A 12985-nucleotide genomic window follows, 5' to 3' on the forward strand; every position below is an offset into this window, starting at 1 on the left:
TATATTGATTTAGATAGATACCATATGTATACGTGCATGTGGATTATGCGAATAATGGGTTCATATATTGATATCAAATCAAAAATAATAAAATTGTATTTGACACATGCCTAATACAACAGATCTTAGATCTTACTGTGAAATCTTACTGTGTAGATCTTACTGTGAAATGCTTACTTACAAGGCCTTAACCAACAATGCAGTTCAAGAAATAGAGTTCAGAAAATATTAACTAAATAAACTAAAGTAAAAAAATATAATAAATAGTAACACAATAAAATAACAATAACGAGGGTACAGGTTAGATATCTGACGACAATTTAAAGGGCTGAGAGGAGGGAGAGGAGGGAGAGAGGAGGGCAGAAACTAAACCATCAAACAACGAAAAAACAACAAAGGTGGGGAGGAATCCAACATAAGAGGGGGACCAAAGTAGAAGAAAAAGAGAAAAAGAAGAGAAAGTGACAGATCTAAATAACAAGACTATATACAGGGGGTACCGGTACTGAGATAATGTGTGGGGGTACAGGGTAGATACCTGAAGACAATCAGGTGTATGGTGTTTTTAGGGCATGGGCATCTGAAACATGTATTGGTGTGTGTTTGATACTTTATAGATGGTTTGTCTGTGGGGAATAGATGCAGGTGTCACTCACTGCCTTTGTGCTGCCGGTAGAAGATGAGGACCAGGACTAGTAAACACAGGAACAGCAGGATGGTGCAGCCAACAGTCCCTCCTGCTATTATACCCACTGGGACCTCCTCTGAGAGAGGGAAGAGAGGAGAGAGGAATGAAGGGAGAGAAGAATGGGGAGATCGAGAGGGGGGGTAGAGAGGAGGGAGGAAGGAAAGGGGGACGGAAAGAGACAGAGAGAATGGGGAGAGAAGAGATAGAGGAACGGAGAGAGAGAAGGAGGGAGCGAGATAGAGGAAGGGAGAGAGAGAGAAACACTATTCAACACAATACAACATGCAGATTCAGCTAAAACATTGTCATAGAGCAGGTATGAATATACATTGTGGTTATTGTTGTATCAAGTTAGGATAATGAATATAATGGTGGTGAATATAATGGTGGTGTATATAATGGTGGTGTATATAATGGTGGTGAATATAATGGTGGTGAATATAATGGTGGTGAATATAATGGTGGTGTATATAATGGTGGTGAATATAATGGTGGTGAATATAATGGTGGTGAATATAATGGTGGTGTATATAATGGTGGTGAATATAATGGTGGTGTATATAATGGTGGTGAATATAATGGTGGTGTATATAATGGTGGTGAATATAATGGTGGTGTATATAATGGTGGTGAATATAATGGTGGTGTATATAATGGTGGTGAATATAATGGTGGTGTATATAATGGTGGTGAATATAATGGTGGTGAATATAATGGTGGTGAATATAATGGTGGTGAATATAATGGTGGTGGTGAATATAATGGTGGTGGTGAATATAATGGTGGTGTATATAATGGTGGTGTATATAATGGTGGTGAATATAATGGTGGTGAATATAATGGTGGTGAATATAATGGTGGTGTATATAATGGTGGTGAATATAATGGTGGTTATTGTTGTTGTTGTTGTTGTTGTTGCTGTTTTTGTTGTTGTTTGTCTCTGGTCATACCAGTCTCCTCCAGGGTGATGATCATGGTCCCGGGTCCGAAGGCGTTCCAGGCGGTACAGTTGTAGGTGGACAGGAAGTCAGCCTCCATGACGTTGTTGATGGTGAGGGTGGAGAGGACAGCCCCTCCCTCAAACAGAGGTTTACTCTGCTCCACCGTGTACCTCTCCAACAGAGTCCCCTTCTCCTTCTCCCATACGTTCTCTTTCCACGCCCACACCTGAAACACAGACAGGCAGGCAGGCAGGCAGACAGACGGACGGACGGACGGACGGACGGACGGACGGACGGACGGACGGACGGACGGACGGACGGACAGACAGACAGACAGACAGACAGACAGACAGACAGACAGACAGACAGACAGACAGACAGACAGACAGACAGGCAGGCAGGCAGGCAGACAGGCGCAAGTTAACACACCCATATGGACTCCATTGAAATATGTGTACTGACACACACATACATATGCATTAGGCATATACACACATATTTTACACATGCAGGCAACAGTACACACAACTGGGCATACAAAGACGTACACACAGACACATCCCCACTGAAGTAAACAAGCAAGCACATGCAACCATTAAAAACACATTCACACACACTTACAACGCACACAGAATGAGATTCCCACACTACCAACAGCGACTGTTCCAAGCCTCTCTATCTCTCTATCCTTGGACTATAGAGTAACACGTAGTGGTTTTAGAGCTGGTGAGAATCTTACACACTTCCGCAACTTCTAACCCACTAAAAGCTATTATTCACACTGAAGTATGAAAGAGTATTTAAAAATGCATGAGGCCACATGTTCCTGTAATCTACCATTTATTCTGAAAAACGAGAAACTCTGGCGGAGGCATTTACCGGGACAACTGTTCCAGTCCTTCATATTTTATAACTGCTTTTCTGTCCCTGCATTAAGGACGTACAGTAAGCTGGTGCATCAGAGAGAATCAAACTCACAAGGCTTAGAGAGGAGAGACCAACTACACACTGACTGTGTCACAAATAGCACCTTATTCCCTGTACAGTGCACTACTTTTGACCAGGGCACATAGGGTGCACTATGAGGGAGAAGGGTGCCATTTCAGATGCAGCCATGCCTGAGAGCATCCGGACCAGAGAGACGAGTGGAGGAGAGGAGATATCAGCTGCTTTCAGACACTGACCGGCTGCACTAGAAGTGTCCCTCGACTAGAAATCTAGTTTACTTGGTGGGTCTCAGGACAATTCAAAAAAGAATTGGCGGCTGCCATAAAACAGAAAGAGTTTGGGAACCGCTGCTAGAGTGTCAACCATGTCAGTCTCATGACGATAAGGTATAGGTGGTAATCTCATGACGATAAGGTATAGGTGGTAATCTCACAACCATAATGTACAGGTGGTAATCCCACGACGATAATGTATAGGTGGTAATCTCATGGCGATAAAGTATAGGTGGTCATGTAAAAGCCTGCAGTAGAGTTTGTACACTATCGACTGTCAACTTACAATCTTGTCCGGTGGAGGAGTGCTGGCGATGTAGCATTTGACCTCTCCTCTCTCCCCCCTCACCGCATACTGGGCGGGCTCACTGGAGATGATGGGGGGACCTGGATAGGAAGAGATAAAGAGAGTGAGCGTGAGAACGAGTGAGGGGTGGTACATTCCGCTCCATGTATAAACAAGAATAAATACTACACCAATGAATAGTTTGAAATAAAAGTTGCACACTCTGGTCTTCATAGCAGTATTAAAGCCTACATCCCATCATCACACACCTTTGAACTATAAACTCAAGCTTATCTATTCTTGTGTGATGTGTGGTGTTCCTTACCGTTGACAGTGAGCGTGACCTCTGTCTCTCCCACTCCGATCCTGGGGACAATGGCCTTACACACGTACTGCCCAGCGTCCGCCTGGCTCACTGACTTCAGGAACAGCTGGTTGTTATTACTAAGGACCTACACAAGGGATGGAGAGAGAGAGGAACAAACAGAGAGTCAGGAACAAACAGAGAGTCAGGAACAAACAGAGTCAGGAACAAACAGAGTCAGGAACAAACAGAGAGAGAGGAACAAACAGAGAGTCAGGAACAAACAGAGTCAGGAACAAACAGAGTCAGGAATAAACAGAGTCAGGAACAAACAGAGAGAGAGGAACAAACAGAGAGAGAGGAACAAACAGAGAGTCAGGAACAAACAGAGAGTCAGGAACAAACAGAGAGAACGACGTGGACAGAAGAAAGGGGGAGTGCGATGATGTGGCCGGACGCCATTCTACTTTTTTAGATATTAAAAGAGAAAGACTTGAGAAAGAAAGAAATGAGAGATAAGAAGAAAGGAGACAGACAAGGGATAGACAAGAAAGGGGGGACGAGATGGTTGTTGTTACTGAGGACCTACACAACGAGAGAGAAAGAGAGAGATGGACAGAGAAGGAATGCAAAAGAGAATAAAGTAGAGATGAAGGAGTGGGAGAGAGACAAAAGGAGGAGAGGGAGCATCAGGAAGAAGCCAGGAGAAAGAGATGGACAGAGCATTGGGGCGAAAGAGAATAGAGAGACGGAGAGAGACAGAGGATATAAAAGAAAGGGAGTCTATAAAGATAAAGAGAGCGACAGAAGGAAGAGAGAACTGGTTCTCACCATATTGGAGCCCTTCTTGGTCCATGTAAGTGTTAGAGGAGGGTTGCCGGCCCATTTGCAGTTCAGAGTGACATCAGAGTCTATGTCCACTGTCACTGGCCTGGGCTCCACTACCAGAATAGGACCAACTGGGGAGAGAGGGGGAGGGAGAGAGAGAGAGAGAGAGAGCGAGAGAGAGAGGGGACTTCTATTTAACCAGGTCAGCTACTGATAACAAAGTCAAATACAATACCTGGTCAAATGACCAGGTAAAGAGAAATGACAGACAGACAGACAGACAGACAGACAGACAGACAGACAGACAGACAGACAGACAGACAGGCAGACAGACAGACAGACAGACAGACAGACAGACAGATGCTCTTTGCCAGCCATGGAGGTCTAGTTAGACTCACAGTGTACATCGACCAGGATGCTGACGTTGGTTTTGCCCACGGCGTTGAACACTGAGCAGGACACTGGCTCAGTGAAGAAGGAATGGTCAGCTTTGGTGGTGAACACACTCTCTCTGGCCCCCTGCAGGATCACTCCACCTTTAGCCCACCTGAGAAAGAACACACATGTTGTATGAATAAACATATACTGCCAGGTTTGGTTCCCACATTGGCCAAACACTTGGTCACCACGACTAACACATGTACCAGTCAAAAGTTTGGACAAACCTACTCATTCAAGGGTTTTTCTTTATTTTTTACTATGTTCTACATTGTAGAATAATAGTGAAGACATCAAAACTATGAAATAACACATTTGGAACCATGTAGTAACCAAAAAAGTGTTCAAAGAAATCAAAATATATTTTATATTTGAGATTCTTTGAAGTAGCCACCCTTTGCCTTGATGAGAACTTTGCACACTCTTGGCATTCTCTCAACCAGCTTCATGAGGAATGCTTATAGTAAAAATAAAGAAAAAAGTCTTGAATGAGTAGGTGTGTCCAAACTTTGGACTGGTACTGTAGATAAACACAACTATCCAGCCAGACTAATGCACAGCTAGAGAGAGAGACAGGTGGACATATACTGGAGACAGACAGAAAGGTGAACAGATACTTGTAGGTAGATAGAGGACATACATGTATCCCATGATAGGAGGGTTGGCGGAGGCGGCGCAGGTGAAGGTAACTCTGTCCCCTTCTAGGACGGAGCGAGGCTCGATGGACAGTGTCACCGTGGGGGGGTCTGGAAAGAGAGGCCACAAAGGGTTACTGAGGCACACCGACAACAAAAGCAAATAACAGAGAGAAGGAGGGAGGACGGGGCAGAGAGAGAACCCCCTCAAGGATCCCGGTCCCGTGATCTAAGTGATGTACTGGTTTTCATTAGGAGCTGTTGTCTGTGAATAAGATCAGATATTCAGTCATCACAGTCTGTCGTGAACACTATGTCAAGCTAGGGGGACGGTTATGAACGAGTCTTTAACGATGTCCGTTGAGGGTGACTTACGGTGCATGTTGAGGGTGACTTACGGTGCACGTTGAGGGTGACGGTGGTGCGTTTCCCGGCGGGGATAGCCAGGTTACTGGCCACACAGCTGTAGTTCCTCCCTGTGTCTGTGTCCACTGGGTGGACGGGCAGGAAGCTGTGGGTCGTCACCCTCTTCCTGTCCGGGAGCACCTCCTGATGGAGAGAGATGGAGGGAGGGAAAGAAGGAACGAGGATGGGAGGGACAGAAATGGTCAAGAGAGGGGTAACGATAGACTCAAGAGACGACAGCCAATACAACGATGAGAAAAGGTAGGAGTAACACGATCAAAGTCAGTGACTGTGTGTATGGATTTGAGTGTGTGTGTGTGTGTGTGCGTGTATGCGTGCATGTGATATGTGTGTGTGTGTGTGTGTGTGTGTGTGTGTGTGTGTGTGTGTGTGTGTGTGTGCATGTGTGTGTTATAATACTATGTGTTTGTATGTGTACACACTTGTTTCATTGACTCACGGTGGTGCTGACTGCTCCATCTACAGGGATCCCATCTTTCTGCCACTCTATCATGGCAGGGGGCTTGGCCCCGCGGGACACACAGCTCAGGTTATAGTGGTCCCCTGCATTCAGCAGCACCTCAGGGGCCCCGTCTATCACTGGGTCATCTGGGGGGACTGGAGATAGGACAGGGGTGTTATACACATACATGTACTGGAATACACATGCATACACACGCACAACCACACGCACAACCACACACACACACACACACACACACACACACACACACACACACACACACACACACACACACACACACACACACACACACACACACACACACACACAGTTGCTGTATCTTACTGAGGACCGTGAGTTTGGCTCTTCTAGAACGTAGTGCAGCATCAGGGGCCTGACACTCGTACAGGGAGTCATCAGACAGCTCAGCTGAGATGATCTCCAGGTTATACTGGCCCAGCTCCTGCACCCGCAACACACGGTACCTCGGCCAGGCTGGAGGGGAAGGGAGAGAGAGTCAGACATAGGGACAGTCAGTGGAGGCTGGTTAAACGATAAATGAGCAGGGTAGGCTCATTTGGAATATATTGAAGGTAATGATAAACAAAGAACACCTGTGCATAATTATTTATGCAAATGCACACAACCATGCACATATTCGTATGTATGCGCTCTCTCTCTCTCGCCCCCTCCCTCCCCCTTCTCTCGCTCTCTCTTCTAGCGCTCACACAGCTCATGTGGTGCTATACATTCTTACCAGCAGGTGGCAGCCGTGCTCTCTTTCACCAGCAAGAGAAAAATATGCATGCATTATGACAACAACGTTTTAGAGGACTCCAAACGGACAGAAATGCTGGTGAAGATTTCATGTCCTTTCTCTTCACAAATATATTCCATCTGAATCATTCTGTCAAAGTAGAATGTACTGTATGTATATCCATATGCGTCAAATGAGCTTACCCTCCCTTAACCTTGTGTGTCCTTGTACCTGACATATCATGTGTGTCTGTATGTTGCCTATGCATGTGATTGCATGTGAAATGTCGAGATAGCGAAAGCTTATGAAAGGGAGAGGGAAAGAGATCAAGGCAGCGAGGGAGAGAGGCAGGGAGAGAGAGAGCGAAGGAGCGACGGAGAGAGGCAGGGAGAGAGAGAGCGAAGGAGCGAGGGAGAGAGGCAGGGTGAGAGAGAGCGAGGGAGCGAGGGAGAGAGGGAGAGAGGCAGGGAGAAAGAGAGCGAGGGAGCGAGGGAGAGAGGCAGGGAGAGAGAGAGCGAAGGAGCGAGGGAGAGAGGCAGGGTGAGAGAGAGCGAAGGAGCGACGGAGAGAGGCAGGGAGAGAGAGAGCGAAGGAGCGAGGGAGAGAGGCAGGGTGAGAGAGAGCGAGGGAGCGAGGGAGAGAGGGAGAGAGGCAGGGAGAAAGAGAGCGAGGGAGCGAGGGAGAGAGGCAGGGAGAGAGAGAGCGAAGGAGCGAGGGAGAGAGGCAGGGAGAGAGAGAGAGAGAAGGAGCGAGGGAGAGAGGCAGGGTGAGAGAGAGCGAGGGAGCGAGGGAGAGAGGGAGAGAGGCAGGGAGAGAGAGAGCGAGGGAGCGAGGGAGAGAGGCAGGGAGAGAGAGAGCGAAGGAGCGAGGGAGAGAGGCAGGGAGAGAGAGAGCGAAGGAGCAAGGGAGAGAGGCAGGGTGAGAGAGAGCGAGGAAGCGAGGGAGAGAGGCAGGGAGAGAGAGAGCGAGGGAGAAAGGGAGAGAGGGAGAGAGGCAGGGTGAGAGAGAGCGAGGGAAAGAGGCAGGGTGAGAGAGAGCGAGGGAGAAAGGGAGAGAGGGAGCGTGTGTATGATGGAACCAGTGTTCATTCACATGTTTCTATTTAAAAGCTTTGGCTTGAAGCACTGAACCATTACAGTATCAATATGATTGAAAGAGAGGGAGACAAAGAGAGAGAGAGAAAGAGGGAGAGAGAGAGAGAGAGAGAGAGAGAGGGAAAGGAATGGTGAGGGGACAGACGAAGAGGAGCAGCAGAGGAAGGGAGGGAGAGAGAAATGAGAGAGGGTTTGAGGGAAAGCAGAGACAAAGAGAGGGAAGAAGAGCGAGTGTGAAGGAGAGGAAAAGAGCAGCAGAGGGGGGAGAGGGGGAGGGAGAATGAAGAATGAGTGAGGGGTTGAACAGAGGCAAAGAGAGAGAGAGAGAGAGAGAAGGGGAGATAGAGGGAGAAAGAGGGAATGAAGCAGGAAGAGAAAGAATGTGAGAAAAGCAATGAGTTTACATTTATTTTTTATTTTTAACAAGCCTTATTTCTTACAGATAGGGGAGATAGAACATGTGTGTTTGTGATAGAGATAGGTATAGGTATAGAGAAATTGATAGACAGATAGAGAGAGAGCCTGACATAGAGAAAGAAAGAGAGAGACAAAGAGGGAGAGAGACAAAGAGAAAGAGAGAGTAAGAGGGGGAGGGTAGAGATAGAAAGAGGGGGAGGGTAGAGATAGAAAGAAGGGGAGAGGTGGTAGAGAAAAGGTAAACACCACAACAGCACAACACGATTGAGTGACAAACAGGGCGATATACAGAGAGGCCTTTTAAGCAGGGCAACTAGAAATGATGGGTGTTGGGTGTTGTTGGGGGGGGGGGTCTTAGAGTTGTTGTAGTCTCACCCCTGAGGTCCTCTCCGATGCCCAGGGCCAGTCCATCCTTGGTCCACTGCACAATGCCCGAGTAGTTAAACACAACACAGGATAGAATCACCCTCTGGCCCAGCACCACCGACTGGTCCGCTGGCTCCTGGGAGAAACGCGCTGTCCACACTGGGGTAGGAGAAGGAGGGAGGGAGGAAGGGAAGGGGGGAGCGAGAGGGAGAGAGATGGGGGGAGAGAGAGAAGGGTGCATAAGCATCAATACAAACCTATAACATCACATTTTGTTACAAGCCCACAGCTGTGTTGTTGTTAGATTGTTGTTACAGTACATACATACAGCGTCATTATACACAAACTGAGAATAAACTGTTTAAAGGGGCCATGTAGGGACAGAGAGGTGGATTTCACTCATTGGCGTTTTTGTGGTAAAATTAGTAGCTAGGCCTAAAAGTTAAATTGTTCTTCATCTACTACGATCTACCATTTATGATGGTGTGTTTGATATGGTATCTCGTTCTCCTTCAACTGAAGACAAGGATAACTAGTTGGAGATCGAGGGAGCATTAAGACATCGAGACATAGAAAGATTAGGAAAATAGTGAGAAAAAGATTTCAACAATGGAGAGAGAGAGATAGAGTGGGAACGAGGGAGTGAGACTTGAGCTGACTCAGAAGAGAGGAGAAGAGAGATAGATCAAACCCTTACGATTTAACCCATCGAGTCTCACCCCATCTCCCAGTCCCTCATGGCTTCCCTGTCTCAAACCTCTCTTTCTATCTTTGTCTTGCCCTCTCTTTCTTTCTCTTTCTCTCTCTCTCCATTCCTCCCTACAGTATGAGTCATCTCCCAGGCTTCCTCTCTCTCTCTCTCTCTCTCTCTCTCTCTCTCTCTCTCTCTCTCTCTCTCTCTCTCTCTCATGTCTAACTACAGTACATGTCATTGTCTCTACTCCACAGGGCTGTTCCAGCTCTACTGAGAGCCATCATAGTTCTTTCTGCAATGTAAACCTGTACTGTATTCATCTGATAAAGTGTTGTGACTGCTTGTCCAATATGAAAAAAGTTTTGTTCCATGGTACATAATGACATACGCTGTAATTAAACTGCTCATCAAGACCGCTACACAATGAGAGACTGACAGTCCAAGTCAGATTTATGTCGAGCAGTCTTTTGGTTGTGTTGTTTTGTTTCTCTTGTCCATCTCTCTCTCCTTCTCCCTCTGAATGTACCGTATACATACAGTGTAATGTACTGTTTTCTTGACTGGACTGGTAAACAATGAAAGAATGGCAATCGAATTGCATTTCTGTCTCACTTATCTGTGATGTTTCTCCCCTCCCTCTGTCTCGCTCTCTCTGAATGTGTATAGTTTTTATTAACGTATACATGAAATAACACATATGAAATCATGAAGTAACCAAAAAAGTGTTAAACAAATCAAAATATATTTTAGATTCTTCAAAGTAGCCACCCTTTGCCTTGATGACAGATTTGCACACTCTTGGCATTCTCTCAACCAGCTTCACCTGGAATTCTTTTCCAACAGCACTCCATCAATCTCGTTCTTGGTCAAATAGCCCATATACAGCCTGGAGGTGTGTTGGGTCATTGTTATGTAGAAAAACAAATGATTGTCCCACTAAGTGCAAACCAGACGGGATGTCGTTTCGCTACAGAATGCTGTGGTAGCCATGCTGGTTAAATGTGCCTTGAATTCTAAATAAATCACTGACAGTATCACCAGCAAAGCACCCCCACATCATCACACCTACTCCTCCATGCTTCACGGTGGGAACCACACATGAAGAGATCATCCGTTCACCTACTCTGCGTCTCACAAAGACACGGCAGTTGGAACCAAAAATCTCACATTTGGACTCATCAGACCAAAGGACAAATTTCCACCGATCTAATGCCCATTGCGCGTGTTTCTTGGCCCAAGCAAGTCTCTTCTTCTTATTGGTGTCCTTTAGTAGTGTTTTTTTGGCAGCAATTCAACCATGAAGGCCTGATTCACACAGTCTCCTCTGAACAGTTGATGTTGAGATGTGTCTGTTACTTGAACTCTGTGAAGCATTTATTTAGGCTGCAATCTGAGGTGCAGTTAACTCTAATGAACTTATCCTCTGCAGCAGAGGTAACTCTGGGTCTTTTTTCCCCGTGGCGGTCCTCATGAGAGCCAGTTTCATCATAGCGCTTGATGGGTTTTGCGACTGCAATTCAGTTCTTGAAATGTTCCGCATTGACTGACCTTCATGTCTTAAAGTAATGATGGACTGTCGTTTCTCTTTGCTTATTTGAGCTGTTCTTGCCATAATATGGACTTGGTCTTTTACCAAATAAGGCTATCTTCTGTATACCACCCTGACCTTCTCACAACACTGATTGGCTCAAACGCATTAAGAAGGAACGAAACTCCACAAATGAACTTTTAACCAGACACACCTGTTAATTGAAATGCATTCCAGGTGACGACCTCACTACCTAACTGGTCAGGGCCCAAAAGGTGACACTTTTTTGTTGTTGCACTGAAACATGCAAATAAAATCCCTGCTAGGGGGAAATGCAGGTTTTAACTAATTAAACAGCAAAGAATATGATCTGCATGTCGCTGTGTGTAAAATAAAAAGGTTCATGTGACCCTAACTCACAGCTACAAAATGTAAAGAAAGCAATCCAATGTTATTTGTTGCCTAAACTTTACTGCAAATGACACTTTTGAGAAAAAACAATACACTAATATTGCAGTTAGCCATGACAACCTTTATAATAGAACACTTGTTACCATGACAACCTTTATAATAGAACACTTGTTACCATGACAGCCTTTATAATAGAACACTTGTTACCATGACAGCCTTTATAATAGAACACTTGTTACCATGACAGCCTTTATAATAGAACGTTTGTGACCATGACAGCCTTTATAATAGAACACTTGTTACCATGACAGCCTTTATAATAGAACACGTGTTACCATGACAGCCTTTATAATAGAACACTTGTTACCATGACAACCTTTATAATAGAACACTTGTTACCATGACAGCCTTTATAATAGAACACTTGTTACCATGACAACCTTTATAATGGAATGCTTGTTACCATGATAACCTTTATAATAGAACACTTGTTACCATGACAGCTTTTATAATAGAACGCTTGTGACCATGACAGCCTTTATAATAGAACACTTGTTACCATGACAACCTTTATAATAGAACACTTGTTACCATGACAGCCTTTATAATAGAACACTTGTTACCATGACAGCCTTTATAATAGAGCGCTTGTGACCATGACAGCCTTTATAATAGAACACTTGTTACCATGACAGCCTTTATAATAGAACACTTGTTACCATGACAGCCTTTATAATAGAACACTTGTTACCATGACAGCCTTTATAATAGAACACTTGTTACCATGACAGCCTTTATAATAGAACACTTGTTACCATGACAGCCTTTATAATAGAACACTTGTTACCATGACAGCCTTTATAATAAAACACTTGTTACCATGACAGCCTTTATAATAGAACACTTGTTACCATGACAGCCTTTATAATAGAACGCTTGTTACCATGACAGCCTTTATAATAGAACACTTGTTACCATGACAGCCTTTACAATAGAACGCTTGTTACCATGACAGCCTTTATAATAGAATGCTTGTTACCATGACAGCATTTATAATAGAATGCTTGTTACCATGACAGCCTTTATAATAGAACACTTGTTACCATGACAGCCTTTATAATAGAACACTTGTTACCATGACAGCCTTTATAATAGAACACTTGTTACCATGACAGCCTTTATAATAGAACACTTGTTACCATGACAGCCTTTATAATAGAACACTTGTTACCATGACAGCCTTTATAATAGAACGTTTGTGACCACAAACATCTAAATATTGCACTTGAGAAAAACACATCTTAAAGTAGAAATAGAATGAAACAAACAGACATTCTATTTTTGCTCTATTATAGTGGCCACTACAGTAGACATCGATCAAGAGCACAAGGCGATGTGTGCAAAAATAACGTTCACTGAGTAAAAAAATATATAATCTCCCCTCACTCACACAAGTGTTACTGTCGTGTTCAACACAACAAATACAATATATTTGGGCTACACATTATTA

The 12985-nt window shown here is 44.7% G+C and overlaps 1 protein-coding gene across 1 annotated transcript in view; it reads right to left on the bottom strand.

The window, feature by feature from the left end:
* The window catches only part of LOC120030572 (kin of IRRE-like protein 1), a 35786-nt gene that overhangs the window by 3388 nt on the left and 19413 nt on the right, over positions 1–12985 (bottom strand). The window contains exons 2-12 of the mRNA XM_038975989.1: positions 8852–9001; positions 6554–6703; positions 6206–6363; positions 5739–5889; positions 5346–5451; positions 4666–4814; positions 4271–4398; positions 3461–3587; positions 3136–3236; positions 1639–1855; positions 657–764 (exon numbers count right to left, since the gene is read on the bottom strand). Coding sequence (XP_038831917.1) covers positions 657–764; positions 1639–1855; positions 3136–3236; positions 3461–3587; positions 4271–4398; positions 4666–4814; positions 5346–5451; positions 5739–5889; positions 6206–6363; positions 6554–6703; positions 8852–9001 — 1545 coding nt within the window. The remainder of the gene's footprint in view (positions 1–656; positions 765–1638; positions 1856–3135; positions 3237–3460; positions 3588–4270; positions 4399–4665; positions 4815–5345; positions 5452–5738; positions 5890–6205; positions 6364–6553; positions 6704–8851; positions 9002–12985) is intronic.

Source organism: Salvelinus namaycush, chromosome 36 (assembly GCF_016432855.1).
Source record: "Salvelinus namaycush isolate Seneca chromosome 36, SaNama_1.0, whole genome shotgun sequence".
Lineage (NCBI taxonomy): Eukaryota > Metazoa > Chordata > Actinopteri > Salmoniformes > Salmonidae > Salvelinus > Salvelinus namaycush.